General features: G+C 37.1%; 1 protein-coding gene across 1 annotated transcript in view; it reads left to right on the forward strand.

The window, feature by feature from the left end:
- Positions 1-20,000, forward strand: part of FOXP1 (forkhead box P1) — a 163,683-nt gene that overhangs the window by 95,684 nt on the left and 47,999 nt on the right. The window contains exon 7 of the mRNA XM_012652644.1: positions 12,061-12,165. Coding sequence (XP_012508098.1) covers positions 12,061-12,165 — 105 coding nt within the window. The remainder of the gene's footprint in view (positions 1-12,060; positions 12,166-20,000) is intronic.

Raw genomic sequence — 20,000 nt, forward strand, 5'->3', positions numbered from 1 at the left:
AGAGACAGGGTCTTGCTACATTGCTCATGCTGGTCTCAAACTCCTGGCCTTAAGCCATCCTCTCGCCTCAGCCTCCCTAAGCACTGGTATTAACAGGTGTGAGCCGCCACGCCCAGTCCCATTTTGTATCTTTGGCTTACTCATCCTTTCATCTGCTTTCTTGTCTGGCCCTGGTCTGTGATTCTTCTGCTTTTGGAGTAAGATATAACTCTTGGAAGTCTTGTGCTGACTTCCATAGAGTACTGGGAAGGGAAATGAAATAAAAAGAATCAGTATTGGAAGTTTGTTTATGCTCTTTAGTATTTTGGGTATTGTTGGTTCCTCTAACATACGGACGAAGTTCCACATAGACCTTGTGACTCACCAGTGCAAACACTTGCATTGACATCACCAGAATGCCTGCCCAGTGGTGTTAATAACTTTTGGATTAGTGGTCCCTATGTCTGTATTGACACAGTTGCTCACACCACTCTTTGGAAAGCATTCTGTTTTCTTAACAAGATCCCAGTGTTAATGCTGCCAGTGGTAAACTCTTAGTTACAAACTCAGAATAGCCCTTACTGGTGTCAGGAACAAAAGCTGGACCTCTGTCTCTTCTTGTTCTTTCCCTTTATTTAGTGCTTCACTCATCGCCTTGCAAATACAGGCATTCTGCCTTTGTCATCACCTGTTCTGTGTTTGTGATTGCGTTGTGATCTGAACACACCAAGCAGCCCCGGACACTATAGCTCTAATTCTCTGCTTCATTGTCCTGCTGTGCCACATACCCCTGGCGTCTGGGAATCAAGACGGCATGGTTTGCCTGGTATAGCTGCAAAGGGAGAGGAGGCAGATGGGTGATGGGGTCAGTGATGAAAGTAACTGCCCAACTTACTACCTGTCATGGTACCTGGCCTCAGATTCTTCTCATTGGTGAAGCAGCCATTTACTAGTCATGTATTTATTCTACACATAAATGCCCCTAGATCCTGAGTGATATAAGTTCTAGCCCTAGTAACTTCAGACATGCTGCACTGTGCTGTTGGAGCCTTTGTGGACCTTTGTCCCTAAATCCAGATTAACCCTAAGGCTTTTCCTTCCTCAATACAAATTCAAGTTAAATTGTGTGAGTGTCAATTTAGGAAGTTAATCTAGCTATAGGCTGGATATCTTTGAGGACTACTTCCTGAGCTTTTGGTCTCCCAGACTTCAGTCATTTGAATGTGTGCCCCGTCATCATGTGGTTTGCCCTGTCTGCTTATATGGTTATTTATATTATTTTCTTAAGTCATTTTTTAAATTTAAATAAAATGAACCTCGCCCTAAGAAATGACACCTGTGAAATCAGAGGTTGGAGATGCTAGATGTGTTTTTGTCTAATGAGAATTAAAATAAATCCTCAAGTCTTTGCAAATATGCATTTTTGCTCCACCCGACATTGTGTGGACCACCACCGAATGCATGTGTATCTCATGATGGGATATTTTGATCAGGTTTTCTCATTTGCAGAAGAGGGGAGACCTTTACTGAATATGGCGCTGTGCCAAGTGGATCAAAACGCTATTTTCATGGTATACCCTAGTTTTCCTAGAAAAATTCAAAACAATCACCTTCTCAAAAAGTTGATTCGTGACTCTACTCTTTTGCACATGTATCCTCTACTTCCTGGTGCAGCGATATCAGCCAGGCTTAGAGGGTACTCAGAGCAGACCTAGAGTGTGGGGACTGTGAAGTTTTGGGATGCTGTCAAACCCATCGATTTGACAGTTTACCCTGGGATAGTTTTGATCAGTGTAATATCTGGCAAACGTTAATCACTGACCACTCAACAGATCTATGCTGATGTAAAATTGGTATTTGTTAAATAGAAACAGAAAATGACCTTTTCCCTGTGTTAGCTTCCTTTAGCCTTACTTGTTTTGTTGTATTTAAAACAAATACAGCTTTGAATATAATTCGTAAATAACTTTGGACCAGCAAGCATTTTTATGAGTTTGCAGCTCTTATTTGGTGAGGTTGCCCAGTGTCATCCCTTTCCATATTTCTCTGTCTCCACCTTGCTTTTCAACTCATGATCTGTAGAGAGGGCACCTCATGGGTGTTTCCTAAAGCACCGTCAGTTTTAGGCCAGATACAGAACAGGGAACTCCCAAGCTCTTTAGTACTCAAATTGTGGTCCATTGCCCAACAACATTGGCATCACCCGGGAGCTTGTTAGGCATGCAGTCTTGGGTCCCACCCCAGAACTACTGAATCAGATTTATATCCATAATACAGTGTGAGAAGCGCAACTCTAGGAATTGCAGTGGGAAAGGAAGGTTCTATGTCTTTACCCCAGACACAGTTCTTATAATCTCTTAGGCCCAATCAACATTCTTTGAGTCATTCTCCTGCCATTCTCAATTTTTGGTGTTATCTGCATATACCTATGCCTACTATTAATATTTTTCTTTCCTTTTCTTTTTTTTCGAGAGAAGGTCTCACTTGTTGCCCAGGCAGGAGTGCAGTGGTACGGCTCAATCATAGTTCACCATAACCTCGAATTTCTGGGCTCAAGCAATCCTCCTGCCACAGCCCCCTGAGTAGCTGAGGCCTATGCCCCCACACCCAGCTAATTTATTTACTTATTTTTTTTTTTTTGTAGAGATGAGGGTCTCACTATGTTGCCCAGGCTGGTCTCAAACTCTTGGTCTCAAGTGATCCTCTGTCCTGGGCCTCCCAAAGTGCTGGGATTACAAATGTGAGCCACTGTGTCTTTTGTTAAAATTGACTAAGTCAAATAGGTTTCATACAAAGTCACTACTAAAAAATCATGATTTTGATGTACTAATCAAAAATTTTCCAGTACACGTGAGCATGAATCCATAACTGTGAAAGGGAGGGTATTTGTTTACCACTCAAACTCACCCAACACAGCACTAGGGGGCCATGCCCTGATGACCACTGCTGAAAGGTGACCTTGTATTTCTTCCAGGACAATTTGCAGTTTAAGAAAGAAGGAAAAAATAAATAAATAAATAAAACCCTGGACATAAATGGTTACTTGCTCATATTTCAGATGTAAAGTTAGTTAAGGTAGTTCTCACATCTTGGGGCACAATATTGAGTGCAGATAATAACAATAATCTCCATCATTGTTTAAAAGCACAAATCTGGCACTTAATAGACTAATTCACAGTCACTCCGATTGCAAGTTTTACTCATGAATATCATATCACAAGGGAATGTGAAATCCTCTAATTAAACATGATTCGAAAAGCAGCAGAAAATTGAGATGATGAGCGTTCTGGGGGAGGAGAGTCAAGGATTCCCTGCGTGAGAGAGAGAGGGAGAGAAGCGTGTGTGTTTGTTACAGTTGGTGGAGAACTCCATCTTTATTCACTCTAGGGTAGGCCCTTTAATAGGCTTTAATAAAACACCCTTCTCGTTGTGGGGGGATTATAGGATCCATTGTCAACTCACTTTCGGAAAACTGATTAATGAACACGTAAGGGTGGTGTTTTTCTGCAATGAGCGAGAAGCGAAAATTAAGGCAATATGCTAGAAATGCGACGTTTAAGTTGTCTCCCAACTCCTCGGTGTGAAATCAGAAGCCCATCTGCTTCTCGGAGTGTTTTCAGTGACAGTTAAAGGAGAAAGGTCATTTTTACAAAGCTGCCAGGAAAGCGCATACAGTGATTTGCGTCGCCGTCTCTCTGTTCCCACATCTCATCTGCTCTTCCTTAGGCAGGTATAAGACCTTTTTCCCCTGATGTTACGGTACAGAACATGAAGAAACTTGACCTGTAATTTTGTTTTCTGCGAGAGCCTGTGGTTGGACTTCCAGCTGATTTTGAGGAGATATACAACAGTATTGAAAAACTCCAGAATAAACTCTAAAATGGAAAATTGTGCTAAGTCTTTAAAGATGCATCTTTTTTGCTACTGTGAATCCCCATTGTTCTTCGTGTAAAAGGTCACTGTGATCAAGTTTCAAGGCCAACTCTTCTGGTTTTGTGTCATCTTATGCAACTGAGCCTGTTTCATTCCTGTTGACTTGTTTTATATTTCACAGATACTTGCTATCAGTTAGTTTTTGAAAAATTAGTAATTTTGAATCTGAAATCTGATTATATCTTCAGATATGACCTCATCAGCATTAGAATATTCTCAAATCAAATTCATATTCCCATCTTCAAACCTGAGAACTTCCTGATACGGTTCTTACAGTCTCATTGAAAGTAGGACATGGTAGCAAAGAAATGCGGTAAGAACTGAAAAGTGAAGAGAGAGGAAAGAGAAAGTAGGATCATTTTCTGTAAGTTGTCATTAAAGAATTAAGTGAATAAATGAAAACGCTTTAAAATAGTAGTGGTCATTGTTACGATCACAGTATCGTGGAAGACATTCTCAATTAATAGCCCTAAAACTGTGTATCAGGAGAATAGCTTTCTGGAAACCCGAGGCATCTGATTTGGTGCAATGTTTTGGCTGGCAGTGGGCCGTCTCTTACCAACCCTACAAAATCATAAGCTCTGATGGATCAGAGGAGGATGGGTTCTGTGACTTACAGTGTTATCAGGTGGATATGAAGAATCACATGCACATGGACACAAGACCAAAGAATTGGAAAGATAATAAACCAAACAAGGAGACACCTGGGAAATAGGGAGCCAAAGAGGTAATTTGTCCACAAAGTGGTCTTCGTCATTGGTATCCTGGATGTCTGTCTTGGAGTAAAGAGTTCCGTAAATGTTGGCTGGAGGGATGAAAGCCCTAAATAGTGGGAATGAAGAAGGTAGCCAGTAGGGAAGGGAAGTCGGCAGAAAGGCTTTTATGCCAAAGGAAGTGGGAAAGGGAATTAGTCATGCTTCTCCGTTGCAGTGGGTGGGGCGCGAATTAGAAGAGAATGGCAACCAGCCTCCTGCTCCACAGCAGTGAGCAGCAATGCAGCAATAGACTGCATTCACGCCTTTATCCAATATTCATTAAGCACCTTCTCTGTGTTCATCATGTCAGTAACAAGGTGTGGCATTAGTGCCTACTCCCTGTTCCATCTGCATACCCTTGGTGCAAGTTTCGTGGAGGTTTTACTACTGGGAGGAGCTCTTGTGTGATTCCCTTCAGTTTTCACTAGAGAGAAATGGAGAGCAGGGAAGTGAAATGACTTGCGTATTCCTGACTATGAGCACAGCTATACTGACAAATGAGGCCTTAATTCACTGAGCTCCCAACCCTTCCTATATAGAAATATGCCAGCACTCAGTAAAAGGAGCAGTTATGCTCCATTTACGTATTAAGCAGAGAGATCCACGTAGCACATTCTGGAAAGATTTTTCAGCATACAAGGGATCAACAGGATCTGGGAAACAAAGTTGCCCATGGGCACTTATTCCTCAAAAAGTTCAACTACTAGGGTTTCATTTTTATTAAAAATTTATCTCTGGTGCTCCCCCCGCCATCAAAGCTCAAAAGTTATAGTCAAATGTAATTTCAAAAGTTATTTTATAATTTAACTATAAATTCTATTGAGAATGCAAACAGTATGTTGGGGGAAAAGAAATCTAAGAAAAGTAAAATAAAAAAATACTCCTTACATTTATGTTCAGTTGATTTTTGACAGAGATCCTAAACAATTCATTATGGATAGAATAGTCTTTCCAACAAGTGGTGCTGGGACAACATTCAAAAAAATAAAGTCAAACCCCTAACTCATATCACATACAAAAATTAAAATGGACCATAGACCCAAACGTTAGAGCTAACACTACAAAACTCTTAGAAGAAAATATAGGAGTAAATCTTTGTTACCTTGGATTAGACAGTAGTTTCTCAGATGTGACACCAAAAGCACAAGGAACCAAAGAAAATATAGGTAAATTCGGCTTCATCAAAATAAAAAACTTCTGTGCTTCAAAGCACACCATCAGCAAAGTGAAGAGACAACCCATAAAATGGGTGTAAATATTTGCAAACAGACAATTTAAAAAGGGCAAAGGATTTGAATAGACATTTATCTAAAGAAGATATACAAATGGCAATAAGCATATGAAAATATATGTTCAACATCGTTAATCATTAGAAAAATGCAAATGAAAAGCACGATAAGGTCCTGCTTCCCAGCCATATTGGATGGCTAAAATAAAGACATATAACAACAAGTGTTGACGAGGATGTGGAAAAATTGGAACCCTCAAACAATGCTGGTGAGAATATAAAATGGTGCAGCCACTTTCAAAAGTTGTCTGGAAGTTTCTTAAAATGTTAATCATAGAGTTACCATACAACCCAACAATTCTCCTCCTGGATATATACTCCCCCCAAATTGAAAACATACTCAAACAAGTACATGAGCCTATGTGTTCCTAGCAGCACTATTTACAATAGCCAAAATGTGAAAATAGCCCAAATGTTCATCAGCAGATGAATGGATAAACAAAATGTGCTATTTATGTACAATGGACTACCGTTCAGCCACAAAAAGAAATGAAGAACTAATAAATGATACAATGTGAATGAATGAACCTCCAAAACATTATGCCAAGTAAAAGAAGCCAGACACAAAAGAACACATAGTGTGTGATTCCATTTACATGAAATGTACAGAATAGACAAATCTCTGGAGACAGATTAGTGACTGGCAGGGGAATGACTGCTAACTGGTATAGGATTTCTTGTGGGGGGGTGATAAAAATGTTCTTAAATTACTGTCAATTCATAAATCAACCCAACATTTATGGAGCCCATGCTCTGTGTGAAGTACTGAGTATGCAAAGATGAGTAAGTGATTTCTGCTCCTGGGAATTCAACCTGGGAGTTTATAGTAAAAACAAACAAACAAACAAAAACCACTTTAGTAAATAATTGACCCTTAATTTTTAGAAGTTTAATTTTGGAGCAAACATGTTTAAATTACATTGTGGTGATTATTACACAATTCTGAACATATGCAAAACCATTGAATTATACACTTTAAATGAGTGAATTGTGTGGTGTGACATAAAATTACCATACAACCAACTCAATGAAACTCGACAGATGTATTCCACAGTTTTGTGTGATTGGAGAAACAACATAGTCTTCTGTAATTTAATTTATTAAATAACATGCCGCTGAAATAAAATACAGTTTATAGTTTTGGCATTTTGGTGGGGAGGGAGGAGAAGGGATAAACCCTAAGGAGCACAGATGTAGTCTTTTGCTAAAGATCAATCAAAAATTTAGCGAGTGAGACAACAGACAGAGGCAGATTTGAAAAGGGGAAGAAACAAATTAGGGGGCCACATAGAAGACAGACATGAGAACTTGGGTCAGTGCACGGGAAAAGCTGAGAATGTGCCTTCAGGTGAAAGGAAAATTGACATTTAAGTGGGCAGGAAATGTCTTGGGATATAGTGAGGTCTCTATTCTCTTCATCTCCTTCAAAAATTCTTCTCCTCTTAGTTACCACAGGGGAAATTAGCTTATAGGACTAATGTAGTACAAGGATCACTGAATACTGCAGGCTGCAAACTTGAGAAATTGTCCTTATTTAGCAGGCGAATTTAATAATTCTTGTTTCAAGTTTTGGTTAAGTAGTGAACTTGGGAATGTAACAGTGAAATCACCATGAGAAACTACAACCATTATGTAAAATTTTCTCAAAGACCAAGGTCATTGTTCAAGTGAAGACTCTGGCTGGTATACTTTGATGTAGAGGGAATAAATAGAACAAAAATATCCTATATAAATGTCATTGAGAATGACACCATTATACTATACTGAATATATACTGTATTTGGTATCATGTAATTTCATGAATTATTGCATATTTATATGTAATTATCCTTTTCATGGCAAGTTCTTTCTAATCTGAAATGCTTTCACTATTTTTGTGTTAAAATTATATTTAATTTTTACATATCAAGGATTATCAAGAGAAATTTAAATCAACCGGCTTTTCTCAAATGCATACTAGCTGCGTTTGGAATAAAATTAAATAATAAAAATTGTCACAATGATATTTTCTTTCATGGCTTTGCATCATTTTGGTCTTTACCTACAAGAATTTTTTAAAAAGGCAAACCCTGATTGAGTGTATATCCATACCAAAATTAAATAAAACGGTATCTTTACTGTCTGTTCATTCATAAATTAACCTAACATTTATTGAGCCCATGCTCTATGTGAGATACTGCGTATGCAGAGATGAATAAGTGATCTATGTCCCCAGGAATATTCAACCTGGAATTTTATAGTTAAAAAAAAAAAATAACTTTATTAAACAATTGACCCTAAATTTTTAGAAGTTTGATTTTGGGGCAAATATGTTTAAATCCCTTAAAAACTAAGTGTATCTTTATTCATCACTGACCTTGGCAGCTTTTCAGAAGTCTTATTTTACACTTGGTGGGTTACCCTGGAACAATTTACTTAAATGATTAGGTTCACAGCTTTATCTTACCATCAGATGCTCAGATCACCATTTTCCCACCATCTTTCATCCTGTAAAAGTAGCTCTAAATTAATTTAAGTTAAAAAAAAATTACTTATTTTTTATTTCCCTTTTTGTCCCTTTCGGCATGACCCAAAAGGCAGTAAAGAATATCAATGCTTGTTCCACTTGTTTGATGAAACAGAAAAGCTCCCATTCAGAGGTGCAGCTGGTGTTGTCTGATGGTGCTTCATACAGAATGACTGAAAGGCCAAAAGCGAGACTGAGCCGCACGTGCAGTGGGAGTGTGGTATTCGCTGTGCCACCGTCAGGGCAAACAGCAGTCTGAAAATCGAGTCATGCATAGCATTTGATTTTTTTCTACTATATATACACACACGCACACACACGCGTGTGGGAGGGGCAAAAAAATTTACAATTGCACAGCAAACAATTCCTACAATGCATAAAATAAAAACTTCAAAAGATACAAAATGTGATACAGTAAAAACTCAATTTCCCTGCCACGCCTGACTCTCAGTCCCCTCCCCAGAGGCAGCAATTGTTACAGTTTGTTGTGTTTCTTTCCAGAGAGATTCTGTCAGGGCACCACCGCCAGCCTATTCTTTCTCCTCCCAAAGCTAAGCGCTTTGAAATAGACAATTGTGTATTTTAAAGTATCCAGCAATATATTACATATGAAAAGCAAGTGACAATAGTATGTGTAGTATGTTTCCATTTTTGAAAATAATAATACATTAGAAGAGAAACGCAGAGCAATAATGTATCAGAACATTAACAGTGGTGTGTAGTGGGGTGGAGTCAGGTGGCGGATGCGCTTTCTTCAGTAGCCAACTCAGTATATATGAACTTTTAAAAATAAGAGTGTATAATCTTTTCATAGTAACGATCTTTTTTTTTTTTTTAACTAAGAGGCAAAGTTTCAAGATGTATTCTGTGTGTGTAAATTTGTACTTGTGTGTGAGGAGTTTGTGTTCCTTTAGACTTCAGCTATAACTGATTGTCCTTCTAAGGCCATAGTGAGTTGTCCTCTGTCCTTACTTTGAAGTAATGATAACAAGTTGAGCTAAAAATAGATTCTTAGAGGAAAGTAGTTTTTATTCAGCCTTTGGATCCTTCACAAATAAGTTAACCAAAAAACTTACTTGTGTAGAGGGAATGGCAGACATCATGGTAAATCATGTATGTTTTATTTCTAGTCATAAATCCCTCTAGTGAATGCGTAGTATTATTTTCTTTCATATTATTACTTTCAGAACACCTTCGGCTTAACCCGAGAAACACAGTAGAATAACTATTTGCAGTTGTTAACTAGTGGTATTAATTTTGTATCCTAACTAGTTCAGGCTCCTGATTTCTAAATTGAAGAATCACACAAAATATGTATAATGGCAAAGAATGTACTTTGCATGTAGCATTTTTCAAGAGCAACTTGATAGAATATTCATAGTGAATTTTAAATCTAATACTCATTAATTAATTGAATGATTCCATTTCTCTGAATGTGTCTTCTGCTAGAAATCAGTTGTTATATACTGGGATGTTTAGCCTGGTAAATTTTATTTCTAATATTGTTTGCCAATATAAGAAACATGAAGGGAATTTCAATGTCTAAAATAAAGGAAGGGTTACATAAATTTTGGCACATAACTAGAGTTAGTATGGTATGTGATGGACTATTGCCCATCTGTAAATAAGGTTCCTGAAAATGAGTTGATAACATGAGAAATTATTTATAATATTATGTTAAATGTAAAAAAGAATGATACAATATTCATGCCTTAATTTTTCAAAAGAGTATGTGTATATGTTTGTGCATCTGAGGGTAATTTTTTTTCTTTTCAGTATTTTCCAAGTTTTTTTAAAACAAATATCTGTTAACTCTTTTGAAGTTATGAGAATATTTTAAATAATCTTAATAAAAATTGCTGAAGACAGTAATTATTAAGGTTGGGGTGTTTTTCTCATTTCAAGCTGTTGATAAAAGGTTTTCTTTTTAAATGAGTTTCTTCCCTCATAGAGTATCTGAGAATTCTAGTACTGATGAAGAATTCTTTCATATCCAATATTGTTAGTAATTTAAATTTTTGCATCATATCTATTTTGTTCATTAGCAAATCTGAAGATGAACATAATAGGTAGTAGTTCTTTCTTTGTGTCCAATGGAATTTTACCCTTAGCTTCTTAGAGTATGCCTTTATTGTTCAGCTTTATAAATTTCACTATGGTTACTTTAGTTCCCTTAGTTTTATTCTTTTCTTGCATGAGGAGCACCTTTCAATATTTTTACAAATTATTTTTCTGGTTTTTGTTTGTTTGTTTTGGTTCACAGAACTATTTTCTATCTTAGGGGGAAATAGCTTGTCATTATTTTCAAATTATATTAGATTTCCAGCAAAATCATTCAAAAGCCATAGAGAGACCTAATGATCTTTGATAAGGTATAGTTTTATATGTATGTGTGTTTACTTTTAATGCTCGTTAGTTTAAGTGTTCATGTTATGCTTACTATGAATTGTGTTATAAGTCAGGGACAAGTGGCATTTGTGTACATATGCTCTACGAATGTGAATCAATAAAATATAGGAATACACGTCCTGATGGTACTATAAAATACAGGCCTCGTGTATGTGTGTGTGTGTGTGTGTGTGTGTGTGTGTGTGTGTGTGTGTGTAAGTAATCATAATTCACTGTACTTGAAGTTCAAAGTCAGGCAGAAGCAGTAGAGTGAGTTGCAAAACAGCCCTTCCCGTGAAGGGAATGTGCTTGAGTACGAAACAGAACTCTCAATGTTAGTTTTACATTTCTGTTTGATGGAGTTTAAGGTTATGGAAACAACTGTAAAAATAATTTGTCTAAAAGAAGTCTGGATGAAGAAATATAATAGAGAAAATATTTGAGAATATGGTTCATGAGTGAGTGCAACAGATACTCTTCCCCAAGCACCACATGGTGTGCATCAAAGCATCCCATGACTTGGATCCGTGTGCCCGAATCATTACGTATTGATTGGAACCCCACTGGAGGATTAACCCCTTCGTGTTCATACCAAGTTTTCTCTTACTCTTGGTTTCAGTAATTTTAGAAATATAATCTTCCACTATTAGCTTTAAAAAAAAAAAAAACTCACCGTCTCTACTTGTATATACATTTCTTTCTAAATTATTTTATTATTCTAAATTATTTAATTGTACTATTTGCTGGATAAAATTAACTTATGGAAAAAAAATTTCACAGTTATATGAAAGTTTCTGGGGGAGATGAAGAGGAAAAATGTATAATGTTCTGGGTAGAAAACATAACCAGAGAATCTCAAAATCAAGTACAGATTTTATAATTTTTATTATGTAGATTAAATAAATTCTAGCTTTTTAAAGACTCCTTCACAGTCGGAGTCGAGCTTTGCCTTTAACAAAAGCCTGTCAAACACTTTTCATACATAGATGTACATTTCTAACATTTGACTAGACACATTTAGGTACAATGTAACTCTTGCTTTTTTAACAAACAATGCAGAAATAATTAGTAGATTCCATGGGAAAAGAAAATCACAGATTTGTCATGTCCGCATTTGGCCATGTGGGCTCCTCTTGCCTTTTATATCCTCGCCTGGTGGAATGGTGCTTGGCAGCAAACTCATTCTCTTATCTTCTGTGTTTTCCTTTCAGTTTGTCCCATGAGGAGCACCCCCATAGCCATCCTCTCTATGGACATGGTGTATGCAAGTGGCCAGGCTGTGAAGCAGTGTGCGAAGATTTCCAATCATTTCTAAAGTAAGAATGATTTTATTTTGTTTTCTTCTTTGCATAGCCATCACCTCCCACTGTTCATGCTTTTGCTCATAAAATGCCTTTTCGATGGAGAGTTTCATATCACCCTTTTGAGAGCAGACTCTAAATCACAAGGTCTAGCACACTGTCATAGGAATAGTTACAGAATCTATCAGGTTGTACGGCAGAGGGAAAAAGACTTACACCCGAAGGCAGTAGTACTCTTAGTAAGAGCCTGTATTTACTCATTTTTCAGAATGATTTTTTAAAGAAATTATCCCAATATTAAACTTGTAATAATTGATTTTCACTTTTATTCATGCCCCTACATATGAAATCAGTGACATATGCACTAATGCTAATTTTATAAAACTGGTGTCAGTTAGTGGCCAGTTGCAGCGTGGTGATTGGACCCTTTTGTTGTTATATAAATGACTTTATAAACCTAAAAAACAGATGCTGAGGAAATACTTCAAACTGATTTTTATCTTTCTGTATTGGTTGACTTCTGTTCAGATTCTTGTCCTTATAGGGAGAATGGAGTAAGTTTAATTTCTACTATTAAAGTATGACTAAAATTTGGGTTATCCTATTTGAGTCTATAACACTGATAAAGTATCTCTGTAAGAAAAGGATATGTTAATCTTCTCATAGCTGAGGTGAAATGCTTCTATACTACATCTAAATATTTCCCTTACCTATGTTACTTTGTCGGTTAAAAAAAAATTTAGATTAAACTGTCCTGCGTTTTTGACATCATGTAAATATACTCATAATATCACTGACTCTGACTTATGGACTGAATATTCTATTACATTATATTATATACATATGTCATGTAGTAAACATATACATATATATAACTTTTGTACATCTGGTGCATAAGGGTTTACAAATCGGGTGTCAGAGACAGTTCCCCTCTGGTTATTTTTTTCTTCTCTCATTCAAGCCCCAGGAAAAGAGAGGTGGGCTGACTTATGGGCAGGTCTCCAGTTTTGTGTGGTCTCTTTATATTGTTAGAACAATCCCTACATCTATCTTTATGGACCCGGATACAAATATTATAATAAAGCTACCCTTAGAGATACAGGTAGTGTTAACCTGCAAGCGGTTTTGTGTGAATATAGTGTTTTGATTAATTCATGGAAGACAATGAATCTATTTCATAGCTTCTCAACTTAAATATTTTACTTCAAGAGCATTATATGGTCATTGAGAACTTAAATACTCAAAAACATTTTTGAAGGAGATGTCCAAAATTGCTTTTAAATATCAACAATCAAGAGCAGCAATGCTTTATTTTAAATTAAGCAATAATTCTTTGTAATTATTATGAACCAGATTAGTGGTATATTACTTTGTTCTCTTTATAAGTCACTCACTATAGAATCTTTGTTTTGTTTTTTCCTGATCATTTGCCTAATCCTATTTATATAATGAGAGAAAAATAACTTGGCAGAAACCACTTTTAAATTCTGATTTCTCCTTCTGCACCGGTGCTAGGTTTGGTAAATATTTTGCTGCTGATTTCCCTCATGTGTAGAATGGCTGATAAACATCTGTAAATATGATTTTGTATAAAATAAGTCTCTAAATTATATCATGGTCACTTTCAGTGACATATATCAATTTTAGTCAGAAAGGGAAATACCAGTTTCCCAATATGACCCATTTTAAGAATTTTGTTAATGGCCAAAGTGTTTCTGCCCTAATAATCCTCAAATCATAGATTCATTTATTATATGAGCTGACAATTAGTTGATGTATATATCTCTCTGAAAACAGCACAGTTTCAAACCATACCTAATGTTAAAGAAAAGAATCTAAATATCATTAGAATTTGGGCCTAAACTTGATTCCTATTAAAAAAACCTGTTTCTCTTCTAAGGCTATTAGGAGTCTGGCTCTTGTATAGGAAACCACCTATCAATTATTTATTGTGGTTTTGCACATGACACGACATGTTCTTAGTTCCTGTTTGCTCAGTGGAATTGGAATGCCACTATCAACCTGCAACTGTTGCTTGGTTATTTCCTGGTACTTATTTATCGACTTATATTTGTCAGGAGACTTTTGTTTGTGAGTCAAAGAAACCCAACTTAAATTTGATAATTTTCCCCTGTAGCTAAGAAATCCAGTGGTAGAGTCACCTTCAAGCATGGCTGGATCCAAATGCTTAAACAAGGCTGTTGCTTGTCTGTTAGCTCTCTTTTCCTGTGTTGCGTTTGTTCTTGGGCTTTTTTCAAGTGGAACTGAAGAGGACAGGTTTATGTGACACAGGTCTGGTCTCTCCCTTGTAGTTCCAAAAGAGCCCTGGGCAGACGGTCATTGGCCCACACTGAGTCATGTGTTCTAGCTTTGAGCCAATCACAGTGACATACCCAGGCTTGCATCATGTGCCCACCTCCAGAGCAGAGGGAGATGTTCACCCCATGTGAACCACATGGGGGCTAGGGATGAGAGGCTTGGTTCCAGGAAGTGCAAATGAGTATTGTAAAAGAGCAAAGGAAGAACAAATGCTGAATGAGGAAAAAACACTCTAGAACTCAAAAGTTCCCTTGGCGCTTTCCTGAGTTACACATTGATTGGTTGCATATGACAATTCAGGATTTCAGTTTTTCTCTACGGCATGATTTTAACACTTGGAAATTCAGAGTTGTCTTCAGGTATCAGGGTCTCGTCTAATGCAGTGGAAAATGAATTAGTCGTCTTAAAGATTCACATCTCCTTTCAGTCTAAAGGGAAGTCAAATTGGCTTTAATGAAACCAACTTTGTTTTCCATTGAAGTACACAGAAAGAAGCTACCAAATTTCTTATGGGTTCTAATAAAAACCACCTGACTTCCGTGAATGATGTCATCTTGAGGGGTCATTGTCATCAGAGAGCGATGTTTTAAGTGTTTCTCCTCAAATTGCTAGATTTGTGGATTCTGAAAGCATCTTTTTCCTGGGTCAACTCTTCTGTTATCTCTCTCTTTTAGAAGGGATTTCTTTATAGTTTAATACATTGACTGCCACACTAGGAAAAAATTTTTCCTTGGGGCCACAGCATTTGATTAAAACAAAATTATCCTTTCTAATTTGTTATTTTTTATTTTCTGTGCATGAGTTATATGCAACGCAAGCCACGTTTTTAGAATTAAATTGTCAATATTAATTGTAACCATAAGAACATCAACAAGTAAGATGTCCACAAACCAACTGTAGGATTTTGCTTCATGTGGCCCCAGGCTCAAAACTAGCCTGAGTTAAATACAACTCACATGGCAATCAATGTGTTAAGCAAATTGATACCAGTGGTGCTTGGATTCTCCGAGGGATTCTTTACTCAACAAAATGTAGCATTGCTTTGACCTTGATTTAGCTGTGAACTTCATAGATTTTTTTTCACCTATTTTCTAATCCCCTGATTTATACCCCCCTAGTACTAGTTTATAATTAAATAGCCCTAAACTGTACAACAGGCACAGTCCCAAACTGCTTCACATATATGAACTCATTTAATCCTTACAACCACCGTATTGTGATAATATTGTGGTATTATTCCCAATATACAGTTAAAGAAATTAAGGCACAGAGAGGTTAAGTGATTTATTCAAGATCACACAGATAGTAAGAACTGAAGCCAAGATTTAAATCCAGGCAGCCTCACTTCCGAGTACTTGTTCTTCACTGTTTCACTGTACTACCTGGTTGGAGGCAGCACTTTTTATTAATGCCTTGCTTTCTACTTGACAGTGGATGTAAAGAAATTTTGGAGAAAGGCAGATTGGGTAGTAAAGCCACTTGCTATTAGTGTGTTTTCTGAGCCAGTCAGTTCCCACCCAGCATGTCTGAGCTTCAGTATCGCTGCGTGTGATTTGGGATGTTAATAACCACCTTTAGGGTTGTTAGAAGGTACATCATGTAAATTGCCTAGCTCATACTAGGCACTCTTTAAAACTATTAGCACTTCTTATCTACTTACATATATTTTGAAAGGATGGGTAATTTTAAATATCCAAAAATTTCTGACCTCGTACCCAGGGAAAGGAGTTGTGACTATGCAAAGCATTGATATGTCAGGTGAAACTGTTCTTTAATTTGTTAATCATGTATTTCTGGTAAAAAGTCCCACACAGAGGGCAGGGGATGGCAAATTTTTTCCATTAAGGGGCAGACAGGAAGTATTTTTGGGTTTGCAGGCCGCTAGGACTCACCTCTGCCGTTGTGGCACAAAAGCAGCCGTAGGCCGTGAGTGAGGAATGAGTTTGGCTGTGTCCCCTGGACCACAGTTTGCTGACCTCTGACCTAGGGTAACATTTTGGGTGTCACCAGCATAGTTTTTAACACAAATGTTTCCCTGGACATTGCTGTCCTGGGTTATGTTCATTTAGATTCACAGAGCCCTCAACTTTGTTCATGTTTGGCGGGAATATCCATGCGTGTCATACCCCGTGACTTCATTCAACCCCAGTTTTTATACTGACGTGGGCTTGGGTTCCTCCACCTGGTTTTTATGGTTCACACTGGGCAAGGGGAAGTGACTGTGCCAGGTAACTGTTTTCTGTTCTTCTCTTGCTCCAGATTAATAAGATGTAACCGTTACAGAGGCCAAGATCAGCCAATTTTTTCAGGCTAAAAATCCCATGTGTCAATGAAGTGCCACTGAGCGAGGCACTTAACAGAGAGCAGGGTTGGGAAAGGGGGCGGGGAGACTCACAGGTCTAAAAATGAAGCACATCTTTTCCCCATCCGGAGGAGGAAATATCATAACTGTTGGTAAATCAAAACCAGAGATTTGACACTTTTCTGTGATCATTCTGCAGTGTTTGTTCCCAAGGTGAGGTATACCACAGGGCCCTTGATTTCAAAGATAAATACTGTACAAATAACCATCCTGTTGTCTTTCCCTCACCGCCAACACAGGGACGCTTTATCAGAATCAGCAGATACCCAGTCTATTGTACACATTTATTTCCCTGTTTCTTCTGAAAACAAGTTGCAGTTTTAGTGTTGTTTTTTTTTTAATCTATCAACCATGCGTTATCATGTGACTGTTGTATTTGTTAGAGCTAACTGATACCAGCAGGTGCTCATGCTAACTCTAATGAAATCGCCCAGCCCCGCATGGCTTGCAATCCTCCGATAACAGAAAAACAAAAACAAGCCCAGTATCATCCAGATAGGTGAAGCTTGTCGGTGTTCTTCCATTCTCTTCGCACTTGAGTCAATTTTTTTTCTTGTCATACCAGGCTCAAGAGACAATCTTTACCAGTAAAACATGGATTTATAATTCTTCCCTTTTCCTTTTTTTTTCTTAAAAAAAAAAAAAAAGGCCCATATAATGCTTTGGCAGGGTGGGGAGTAATTTGAAGGTTAAATCTTGACCACATTTTCCTGTTTCTAACTTAAAATGTAAAATCAGCCATAGTTTCACAAATACAGGTACTCTTCACGTGCTTGGGGAAAATATTTCCATTTGCCCTAGTTTTTCTTTAAGGTGGTCCCTTGTACAACATCAAATAAAAGTTATCATTCGTATCCTTCCTTATTTAGTATTCTATCTGAAAAGAATTTTTTTTTTCTCGGTTATTTCTCCTGGAGAAAAACTCCATGCAAAACAAAACAAAACAAAAATTCCTCTGCACGTTAGTCAGATGTATATAATTTATTAAAGCCAAAATAAATTTTATGTGTGCTCTAACGGAAGACATGGAGAGAAACGTCAAAGAAAATGCCCAGAGATAGAAGGGTTGACCCTTTCATAAAGGTCGAGGGCTGTAGACGGTAGAGGACGTTTCATTGGTAATTTGCTTTTTAAAATTTTTTCTGTGAATTTTACTTTTCAAAACTGCGAAGACTTTTATGTGAAAGAAACTACTAAGTGTGCTCTGTAATGTTTTCACAAGTGTTTTTATCATGGTAACATCTTGTTTACTTTAGTTCCCTGCCTAAAACTACTTGGAACATGTTAAGAAAACATTTCAAGAAAGCCTCGACAAAGAGGCTTTTGTTTAACAGCCACCGTGAGGCAGCGTGGATCACAAAGGTGTTAACTTTCAGCCCCTTAAGCACTTCCACATGAAATTCCAGCAACTATGTTTGTGGTTTTGGAAAAACAAAGTGTATGTTAAAGAAACCAGGTATATGCTAATACATGTCGAAGGAGGCCGGATATCATAAATTGTTTCAAACCCATTTGTGGCTCTCAGCTTGCACGCCTGAATGTTCTGCAGTGAAATTACCTCTAGTTAGTGCAGGAGACTTGAGCCATGTAGAGGGAATAGCCTTCTATAATTGTGGGTGTATGCAAATCAAATTCCAGCCTCACAATTTAAAGAATACGGGGATGAAATTTTTCCCCAGCAGATCTGAGATGACTAGTCTTTTGAGCATTGCAAAATGAGCTTTATATTTTTATGAATTTAACTTTTCTACTTATCGTGCAATTTTTGAGCTGTTTTAGAAAAATAAAAATTATTTCTTTTCCCCTTCAAACGTCTGTTCTGTAACCTTTCTGAATGCTCAGGAGTTCAAGACCTTTCCTAGTACTTGAAGAGGTCAAAGTGGCCTAAATACCACAGTGCCCTCTAGTGATATATAGAATATTAGATAGAAAAGTTTAGGCAAGTTTGCCAAAGATAACAGGCCCAGTGCCACCACTTTGCTCAAAAAGAAGCAAATAACATTTGAACGCATTTTTTTTCAACAAACAGATTTTTAGTTAGGAATGCAAATGAAATTTAAATTTTTCATGTAGGCTTTGAAAACATTAGAAAAAATTCTGAGTATCTACTTATGCAATTAAGTCTACATATAACTGCATATGTACATACGGCACTTCTTTATCACTGTAGATGCATTGTTGTGTGTTCTTATATTTTAAGAGCCATTAGTTAGCCTAGGTATCTCATGTGATCATTTCCAGCATGTAATTAGAAGGCATTACTTAAAAGACAGGGATCATCTTTGCTCCATACTTTTATTGACACTGTCTACCATATTATGGCCATGTCTAAATGGTAAAATTTATTATTAGCAATAGTGTCACAAAAGTCTGAGACAGCGATTTTCCTTTCAATAAAAGTAGTTAAAAACCTTTTAGAAAATCCATAATTTTGATTGCTGGTACTTCATAAATGTATAACTGGTACTTTTTAGCTGTCTCTTTAGGGAAAAATGAGTTTTATCACCTGCGGTACCTGGGTTAATGAAATTGTGTGTTGGAATTTAGCCAGGATGAAAGATGAGATCATTCTTAGACACTAATATTGGCAACAGGTCTCATAAAAAGCTCTGACTCTTGAGTGAAGTATCATTAGTTTTTTTTTATTATTATTATTTTATTTAAATTGAGAGATTCAGTTAGTTGTCATTTTCAAAGTTTCTGTACTAGTGAGATTCTCATTTGGCATCACATTCAAAACCCAGTGACCTAAAAACCTGTACAGAGCCAAGAGAAACAGAGAAATGTCCATCAGTGCCTAGTAGAAGAATTTCCTTGCTTCGAATTTCAACTCCAGTTCCTGTTCAGCCCTTTACAAATCACGACTCCCAGCTCAAATTTGAAATAATGCTGCCTTTTTCCCCGTGTTCCTCCTGTGTTTGATTGTTTGTGGATATTAGCTGTCCAGGAAATCCCATACTTACAGATATAAATCCAGAATGATCTTGTTTTTCCGCAGCCAGCCCAGGATGTATTAGACAGTTATGATGATTTGTTAATTTTTGTGACCTGTATTTATTTTATGTGTGCTGTATACTTCGAGGCTGGAATCAGCTGTTGAAATAGTCTCCGTCTCTCACACACAGAAAGGAAGCGCTCTACTTTTCCTTTTCTGCTTTGGATTTTCTTG

This window comes from Propithecus coquereli, unplaced genomic scaffold, assembly GCF_000956105.1.
Source record: "Propithecus coquereli isolate 6110/MARCELLA unplaced genomic scaffold, Pcoq_1.0 Scaffold391, whole genome shotgun sequence".
Taxonomy (NCBI): Eukaryota; Metazoa; Chordata; class Mammalia; order Primates; family Indriidae; genus Propithecus; species Propithecus coquereli.